This window comes from Tachysurus fulvidraco, chromosome 19 (assembly GCF_022655615.1).
Source record: "Tachysurus fulvidraco isolate hzauxx_2018 chromosome 19, HZAU_PFXX_2.0, whole genome shotgun sequence".
In the NCBI taxonomy this organism is placed as follows: domain Eukaryota; kingdom Metazoa; phylum Chordata; class Actinopteri; order Siluriformes; family Bagridae; genus Tachysurus; species Tachysurus fulvidraco.
The window spans coordinates 11,598,357-11,608,444 of NC_062536.1; the positions used below are offsets into that span (position 1 = coordinate 11,598,357).

At 38.5% G+C, this 10,088-nt stretch overlaps 1 protein-coding gene across 5 annotated transcripts in view; it reads right to left on the reverse strand.

The window, feature by feature from the left end:
* dock4b (dedicator of cytokinesis 4b) overlaps positions 1-9,558 on the reverse strand; it is a 94,269-nt gene extending 84,711 nt beyond the window's left edge. For 4 of the 5 annotated variants that reach the window (XM_047803777.1, XM_047803776.1, XM_047803775.1 and 1 more), the window contains exon 1: positions 9,365-9,557. In XM_047803777.1, coding sequence (XP_047659733.1) covers positions 9,365-9,401 — 37 coding nt within the window. In that variant the 5' untranslated portion in view covers positions 9,402-9,557. Of the gene's footprint in view, positions 1-9,364 lie in introns of all 5 variants that reach the window. The other variant, XM_047803778.1, reaches the window with a different exon arrangement.
* Between the last annotated feature and the right edge of the window lie 530 nt (positions 9,559-10,088).

Below are 10,088 nucleotides of genomic sequence, written 5' to 3' on the forward strand. Positions count from 1 at the left end.
ATCTTCGTCACGTACATCAATCAGAGACGTCAACATAACAAGCCCCTAAAGTCTATGTTTATGGCAGAGCTGCGGAACAGCAACATTTTAAACCACAAAGCTTCGTGTTACGTAAAAACAAGCAGCTTGATATTATATAATTGTTGCCTCGCTGGGAAAATAAAACCAAAATGTGCAAAAATCTCATCTGTTCACGTCTGGATATATACTTTTACCTTCGGTTCGCCTACACTGTGCTTGTAATAGCAGCTCTGGGATGTCTGGCATTATCGTCCTCATACATAATTTCTGTCTGTGTGAAGGAGGACAATGTAAAAACTTCAGAAGAAATTGGAAGGATCGCTACATGGTGAAAGGAAATACAAGGTGGCTAAAAAATACATGAGAAAAGTGACAGGAAAATGCTTGTGTTATATTGATTTTTTTCTTTCTCCCTGCTCGTGATTTAGCAGATTACAAAGTCTTCAAAATTGAACAGACTGAAAAAACCGTCCATCATATCGGGTTTAAAGAGCACATGGGAGGGTGTAATAATATTATCGGCTGTGCAGTCGGGAGCTGCTTACAGGTAGCAGCGATCACAAAAACCTAGCTAGATGCTGCAATTTTAAGTGATTCTGCAGTAGTGAGAAATAACCTTGTATTTATCACCACAATTAACGTTATCGGTAAAGTGTTGGATTTTACGGCTCATTGCAAACCGATTTATTCCTTTAGGTCCAAATTTTCTCTTTCGCTCAAGAACCAAAAGCCAAATTTGTTAACAATTTCATTGGAATCCCAAACAAATAGAATTAACTGACTATAAACGAATACTTAGTCTTGTGTTAGTAAAATCAAACATACACTGCTACATTATAATCCACGTTAATGAACTCAACCATTACCTGCAATAACCCAGTGGTGAGCCAATGAGATTGTGTAAGGGGGCGGGACTTCCAGGATGCGTCGGCTCAAAAACCCCCGTGCAAATCTTTACACGTTCATATGTTCATTGTCTCGTGTCCCCTTTTACTGAGAAGAGAAAAACTGCTCTATTGCCATATAATGACAACTCGTCCTAGCGTACCTCTGTTCAACTGCCTACACGTAACGTATAAAGATTGTCAGGTTTGGAAATGGAATCAGAATAAACGTCAGCAGAAATCACCGCTCTGTAACATCATGGAAGGAAGATTAAAGTATTATACTGACAAACTTTGAACAGTATTTCTGCTTTTCTGCCTCTTGTCTAAGTGTGCCAAAGGAAAGAAGACAAAGAATGGGGAAAGAATAAGAGGAAGGAACACACAGAATGTATTCTCCTCCCCTCACCCCCTCTCAGGCTGAAAGGACTCTGAAGTGGAAGGACAGATGTGAGGACGGGGGCAGCTATGCACAGCACAAGCCTGAACACTACCCCTGTCTGCAACAAATAAATAAATAAATAAATAAATAAATAAATAAATAAATAAATAAATATTTTTCTTAGCAATAATATCGACCTTTGCTCAATCACTGTTTTACATTCTATTAAATGTGAAATTTAAATATTTGACGTATCTGTTCTGTATTCCATCGTATTGACCGTTTGCGCCGTCTCTTGTCTTTTAATCTTTAGCGCTTAGTTCGGTGTTGTCTTACGTAGCGCCCGGTGTCCTGGGTGTCCAGAAACGTTGTTTGATTTCACTCTGTACTGCATCAGTTATATGGTCGAACTGACAAGAAATCTTCTTGACGGTGATTCAATAAATGTTAGCAGAAATGTTCAACAGAAAACAGCCTTTCGTGCCTTTCGTATATATTACAAGCCAGCATTTCTTCAAAGGTATAAAACATCACAAGAATCCTCAGTTATGTCGATAATTACAAAAATACTACAACGAGGTATGATCTATAACGAGAGACGGATAAATTTGGCAATTCAAGGACAAAAAAAAATCTCTGCAAGTTATATCGCAAATTTTAGAGAGGAAAAAAAAAAAAACAGCTGCCAAATCATGTATATTTTACTGTAAAAATCACAATCTCTGTAATCCAGGAGATTATGACTAGATTATGAAACAAATCTTATGGAGAAGATTCCGTGTTAAAGTTCAATACAATGGCACTAACGAACAGTACACAAAGTATAACAGCGCTAACGTTGAGAAAACATACGAGACTGAAAAGCAAAGCCTTCACTTCATTGCTCTTACGTTGGTGGCTGAGAAGTCTGTTGCTGTAACATCAAGATTCTCAACAAACTTACATTTAGAAAAAAATATCTATAAACCATTTGAAAATGTCTCTGCTTTTGAAGGCATGTTTTTAAAACGGGTCTCTGAGCTTAATCATTATCTCAGATCAGACGCTGTATGTTAACACTCCTGTCACAATAAAACTGCACTGCACCTAATAACACACCATCATCGATCTGCCAGGCTCCTACCTCTAGGCTTTTAAGGTCATGTGGGTCACAGGGTCAGGTCACTACAGCCAGAATAGGAGTTATATAAGAAAATTCTGGGACAATAAAACGATGACATAAAGCACTTCCATGCTGTGTTGAGAACGAGTCAGTGTTCTGTGGGTCCTGATTAAATACGAGCTAGACTGTGAGCCTGATCCGTCACTGTGATACTACTTTGGTCACCGTGGTCACACTGAGCTGTGGGTGACAGATTATCACCCTTTTTTCCCAGCCACACACAGTGATAGCAGCAAAGGGAAACACAGCTACCACAACGTCGTTTTTCCCGTTAACATGTGACTCTGTGTAACTGATGATCTTCAAACAAAAAAAACAACACATGGTGCTGCATTGTAGCGTCTAAGCAGCATATTTTCCCCAAGTTGAAGCAGTGACACCAAACACAAGGGTTCTGCTCGGATTTAGTTTTCTATTTGTTAACGTTTAGAAGGTTATATTAGCAGCTATCCAATTAATCGTCATCTAACAAAAAATAATGTTCCGGTGTGTACGAAGTATGTTGACAATACGGGGTGTAATCTTTCTCAGACCGTTAATAAAACATTTACGCTCCCGTGAATGTGCTCGCTTTCGTCGGCGATGTGAAAAGATCCACGAAGCATATGGAATAAAAACAGTGTCAATAATAATCGTACGTAATTCAAAGCATTGTGTGTAAATTTTAATTTAGTTGTGCGTAATTTAAAACTATTGTACGTAATTATGTTTTTTGTGGAGTTGGATCCCAAAATTTACGGCCACAACAGTTTACAGATATGAGATTTTGTGTGTTTGTTCAAATACGACTACAAAATGTACGACTATGACAGTTTACACACACAACGCTTGTTTTCACAACACCTCTTTTTTACACACGAAAACGGTCTGCAAAACAACTGTCAAAAATACGTCATCACGTTCACCGGCATTACTATCCGAGGGAAGATGAATCGATTCCACGAAGCGCGCATGCACCCCGCCCTCTTCTAAACCACTCATAGAAACCACTGGTGCCGAAATGGCGGGTTAGTTATCACTAATAACAGAGAGAATTTTGTGCTAACACTTTAAAATAATGGTCTGTTGGTAACGAGTGACTATGCAGGAAGTAATAGGTAGTACTGCATTAACACTGAGCTTAATACTACTAACTAATATGGAAGCAAGATGAACTAAGCAGTATAAGTAATAGCATAGGGAATCGAACCGCGACCCTGGAGCTGTGAGGCGAACGTGCTAACCACTAAGCCACCGATATGTTTTCAACCAATTAATCTTGAATGTCCTTTAATACCACCCATATAGTCTTTAACCAGCTGTGATTTCTTAATATAATGAGTTTTGTTTTTCCACAGAAATTGGAAAACGATCGAATTAGATTTCTTAACATTAACTGTAGAAACATACAGGGAGTGGCATGGATAGATTATTTTGGAAATAGCTCAAAGATTTCCTTATATTTATTAACTGGTTAGAAAAGTTAACGTCTTCTCTTCTAATAGCATTTTTAGATAAAACTATTCCTAAATATTTCACTTCGTCTTTAACCTAAATTGAAGAGATGATAGAGTCCGTTGATGAGTGAATGGGAAGTAGCTCACATTTTTTAATATTAAGGGTAAATCCTGAAGCTTTAGGGAAAATCGAGACTGAATTTAGGGCAACATCAACCATGAATTTATTCTTTAAAAAGGATTGCTGTGTCTTCTGCAAATTGACTAATTTTAAATTCCTTTAGATCCCATGCAAATCGGCGTTATGATTAATGAGTAATATAAGTGATTGAGTGGCTAGAATAAACAGTTTGGGAGAAATCAGGCATCCCTGCCTAATACTGCAGAGCACTTCAAACCTAGGAGTTATACTAGGATTCAGGGATACAGAACTATATGTCAGTATAAAACATCTTAATTATTTTACAAAAATTACTCCCAAAACCTAAAAACTCTAAGATTTCAAATAAAAAAGTATGTTCAACAGTATCAAATGCCTTGTAAAAGTCAAGAAATAAAATAAAAAACATTATTTTAAAGTGTTAGCACAAAATTCTCTCTGTTATTAGTGATAACTAACCCGCCATTTCGGCACCAGTGGTTTCTATGAGTGGTTTAGAAGAGGGCGGGGTGCATGCGCGCTTCGTGGAATCGATTCATCTTCCCTCGGATAGTAATGCCGGTGAACATGATGACGTATTTGAGACAGTTGTTTCGCAGACCGTTTTCGTGTGTAAAAAAGAGGTGTTGTGAAAACAAGCGTTGTGTGTGTAAACTGTCATAGTCGTACATTTTGGAGTCGTATTTGAACAAACACACAAAATCTCATATCTGTAAACTGTTGTGGCCGTAAATTTTGGGATCCAACTCCACAAAAAACATAATTACGTACAATAGTTTTAAATTACGCACAACTAAATTAAAATTTACACACAATGCTTTGAATTACGTACGATTATTATTGACAGTGTTTTTATTCCATAGAAGCAGAGAATCAGGTGGAGACGGTGTGGAAGAAAATTTTACAGGGAAAAATTTACAGTTGCACTTTTGCCCCAAGTACAAATGTAATTCACAGGCTTAGATAGATAGATAGATAGATAGATAGATAGATAGATAGATAGATAGATAGATAGATAGATAGATAGATAGATAGATAGATAGATAGATAGATAGATAGATAGATAGATAGATAGATAGATAGATAGATAGATAGATAGATAGATAGATAGATAGAGACAGACAGACAGACAGACAGACAGACAGACAGACAGACAGACAGACCTACAAAGAAATCACATTGTACAACCCAAAATATCTGTCCTCTTAACATAGTCCGAAAACAGAAAAGACGCAAATGAACGAAAAAAAAATCACTCCTGAATATAGATTCATTAACAATTCTACAAAAATATGTCTAAACCTTTAGTGATGGGATGTAAAACATACTTTGATTTATTAATATCTCAGACTTGCGTGTCGTCCTTCTCTTGTCACAGTACGATTAAACGTGTTAAAAGACTTGACTGTTGTACAAGACGCATTTCTTTAACACAGGTTAGCTGGGATTAATACTCAAAAGATCTTGACAAAATCCTCCTTCTGAATACATACTTTTGATGTAGAAATTTTCACATGTTCACGTCAGTGCCATGATGTTTATATATTCATCTCCTTATTTTAGCAGGAATGCAATTCAATTCATGGGGAACAGCACGAACATTGAGTAGCTCCAAAAGCATGAATATGTAGCCTTTTAAAAAGTATGTGTATGTGTGTGTGTGTGTGTCATGCTATTCAGGCTATCCAAGAGCATCACCTCCAAATACATGATTCAGCTCAGTAGATGAAGAAGCAATTACACATGAGAAGGTGTTTTTTTACGGCCCTCCTTCTCTGACCTCAGGACCCCAGTCATAACAGCATGCAATGTGTAATGAAGGAATGGCCTAGAGTATTGCCAAACAACCTGCTAATCCCACAGGGCATCGCGCAGGGTGGCCACATACACAATGAGCCCAAATTACACGCTGCCAAGCCTCTCGACTCTCACCTTCTGCCCTCCCTGGGAGGCGGGGACGGAAATCGACAGCAGTCTGAGGGAGGCACAAAATTACCTCACTATTATCTCCTGGCTGTCGTGAATATTCACGAGCACTTTATTCAAACACTTTTCCTGCCAGAGTTTCCTACAGAGTTTTGGCACATTTGCATAGCTTCACATAACACTGAATCAACTCAGAGAAACTAAAGTTCATTTGAATTGTTAAAGAGATATCAAAAACCACACACACACACACACACACACACACACGCACAAATCACTGATGCATCCCATGCAGGGGATGTGGTACTAAATTATGATGAGCTATAACATGCTTGACTGACTGTAATATTGGACCTAATGAGGGACAATTTCTTTTGCTTCGCTGCTCAGAAATCGAACAATAAATGTTTTGGACAAACACATCCAGCTACTGACACAGCGCCGCCGAGGTCACATCTCATGCTCTGTCTATTTTAAGCTATTTTCAGCTCATTCAGTCTGTTGAAAATGAAGAAGAAGGAAAACATTAAACACCTCCCTGAAGCATGTGGGAATTCCCAGCTGTCCAATCACAGCACAGCACACGTCACCTTTACCCCCGTCCAGCTGACCTACAGCAAAAGCTCTCAAAACAGCGACAGGTTTGTTTTCTTATTTATTTTGGTTCTGTAAATCACAGCCCACCATAATCACACTTATATCTACTGTTTCCTTATTAGAGCCGAATTCACCTGCTCACCTACATATAAAATGTCTTTAATCCATAACTTAGTAACTGGAAAACAAGTCTGAGGAATGATGATAACTAGGACCTAGTGTGGGTTGTGTTGGAGGACAAAAAATATATTAGATGAATAAATAAAATGTACTGAGGAATTTTAATTATTATTATTAATTAATTATTAATTAATTATTTTAAATAGCGGACAAACTGACCATGACAGAGAGAGCGTGACAGAGAAAGAGAGCATGACCGAGAAAGAGAGCGAGACAGAGAGAAAGACACAGAGAGAAAGACAGAGACAGAGAGAGAGAGACAGAGAGAGACAGACAGACACACACACACACAGAGTGAGTGAGAGAGAGAGAGAGCGCGATAGCTTCAGAATCTATTCGTATTTTATCAATAGCTGACTATCGTCTCACTTCAGCTGCTCACACACATGAACATCAAACAGCAGAATCTCAAATTAAACACTGGTATGTAAATCACAGCCTTTGGTGAAAACTGAAGCCTAGATCAAACATGCTTTACACTCTCAAGCCCATTTTAAATGAGATAAACCCACACAGGGAAAGTGTTCAGAACTCCTCTGTAAGATCAGCGGCATGGGAAAAACTGTGCAGTTTCTGTCCAAACAACTGCGACCAACTTCACCTAAAGATGAATAAATCAAGAATGATACAAAATAAGCAGTGATTTTTCACTGAGAATCCCAATACTGTGATTTAAACACAAGTTTGTTTGACTCGTGTAAAAACGTCTGTTATAAACGATGTCCTGTGTTTTATTCTCACAGTCCAAATACTTTTAATCCATACATTCAATATGCAGGTAGGTTAAAAATATGTTACAGTATTCTTTTAACATGGGCTTGCTGGGATTAGTACTTAATTACTGACTACCAGGCTTGAATATTTGACAGAACAATTTTATATTCATGCTCCGTTTTCATGCCATAATGTGGAAACTCCCAAAGACAATAATTTATAACGTGACTATGGACAATGAATTGATAAGTAACATAAAACTAAATGTACAAAATGTGTAGCTACTCATTTCAAACCTTTCTACAAATCTCTACAAAACAAAAGGAACGTGAAATTGGCACGAGAGTTTTGCCATGGGTGAGAACAATGCATAACCCAGTGTTAATCAGGAACAAACCTGACATGGCTTATCTCAAACTAATCATGCAACGCAAGCCTCTCAAACATGCATGATTCCGATCACAAGCATAAAAACAACATCAAGGAAATGAGGTTATATAAAATAGCTTCTGAGGCCACAATGCTGCTGATAAAAATCTAACTCTTAACATAACTCCACTCTCCATCAGCCTAGAATCAATGTTTAAAAGAAGGAAAAAACTAAACAAAAGAAAACATTTAACACAGGAAGCAAATGGAGGACTTATCGATTTTCTAGTCAGCAGAAATCAGCTCTCAGGGGAAAAATGTTCAGAAATAAAGGTGTCAACCTTATAGTTTTCTGTGTCTCTGGGGTGGTGCCATTAAAGGGACATCAGCTGTGTTTTGTATCTTTTACCTGGGACAGTGTATGTACTGAGCTCCTTTCAGTGGTCTTTACGGTCAGATTTTGAGGTACATGATGCACACTACAGTTGTTAAAGATGTCCTGTACATGGTACAACACCAGCGACAAAAACACTACGGCTTCGAACCTTTATTTCTGTTAGCAAAGAAAAAGATCTCTGAAAAAAATGAATGAATGAAACCTAGAGGCAGCTGGTACACAAAAGCAGCACACTAACAGGCTGAAAAGCATTTTTGTTTACATGTGTGTGGGCATGTTTTTATATATTGGTGGGGACCAAAATGTCCCAGCAAATATAGGAATATCTGACAGTTCTGACCTTGAACAGGAAAATCTGTTCATGCCCCTACGAAGAAAGCTTTGTTTTGCTTGACAAAAACTGCTGCTTTTGTTTTTTTTAAATAGGAACCAAAATGTTTCCTTTTGGCTACTGTGGTTAAATGCAGGCACAGCAATAATGTCAATGGGAGGTTCTCACAAGTGTGTGTGCGTGTGTATGTGTGTGTGTGGAGTGAGTGAGTGAGTGAATATATATATATATATGTGTGTGTGTGTGTGTGTGTGTATATATGTGTGTGTGTGTGTGTGTGTGTGTGTGTGTGTGTATATGTATATGTGTGTGTGTGTGTGTGTGTGTGTGTGTGTATATGCGTGTGTGTGTGTGTGTGTGTGTGTGTTTGTTTGTTTTCCTCTCACTGATTTGTTTCCAGGCTCCGGGATGCTGCTAAAACAATGCTGTATAAATAAAAAACGTGTTTATATGTTTATATAAACGTGTGTGTTTTTGCTTTAAAACAGAAATATAACATCATTAATGCACGAAACGATTCAACAGACCACTGCTATACAATACACACTGTGTGCCACACAAACACACACAAACCCAAACACACACACACACACACACACACACACACACTTGTAGGAAAATAAACTACACTCCCGGTGATGAATTAAACAACCCAAACCTGGACAGACACCACAGCAGCTGTGCGTTTTGTTTGTTTCCCAGTGAGAGACATTAAATAGCTGCACAGATTCACCAAACTCGCTCGTGCTCCGTATAGAGCTCACGCGCACTTTACACTTCTGTCAAAATCACGCGAAAAACTTACCCACTCCGAATTTCTCATGTTCCGTCGGTATCCACATGTTTACGGTTTTTCGCCCATTGAAAGAGCACACGAGGCGAATCGCACAGCGCTGAACATTAGTGCTAAATCACACGTTCACATTCTCCGGGCTGCTCGCGCACCGCCGACACTCATTGTTCAGAGCGCCCGAGCGACCAAGTACACACAGGCGCGCGCGAGCGCTCACACCAGCGTAGCGGCTGCACCGAGGTGCATGCTGGGAGTTGTAGTGCAGTGGCGTCTTCAAATCCTTACAAAACCTCAGATTAAAAGTTTTAAAAGTTTGTGTAGTTATAAAATGGTCATTTTAAAATACTTTTTGTCAAACTAAACGTTTATCAAAAAGTCCACCCTTTGACGTGAACCACAGAGACACGTGTAAGATGAAAATAGTAGCATTATGACTTTAATGCTAAAATCACACAATAAGGCTGCTACAAATCCCAGGCTAATATCTCACTGCTGACACATCAACATTGTACACAAACATAGGTCAGTGTTAATGTTAGCGTACAAAAGGCACAGAATCCTGAAGTTACACTGGCAAATAGTAAAACTTACATTAAAAATGTTATTTATTCAAACACACACACACACTCGCACACACAGACACCCTCTCACACACACAGACACAAACACACACACACAAACATATTCACACACACACACACACACAAGCTGTCCATTATATGATTTATACTTTGAT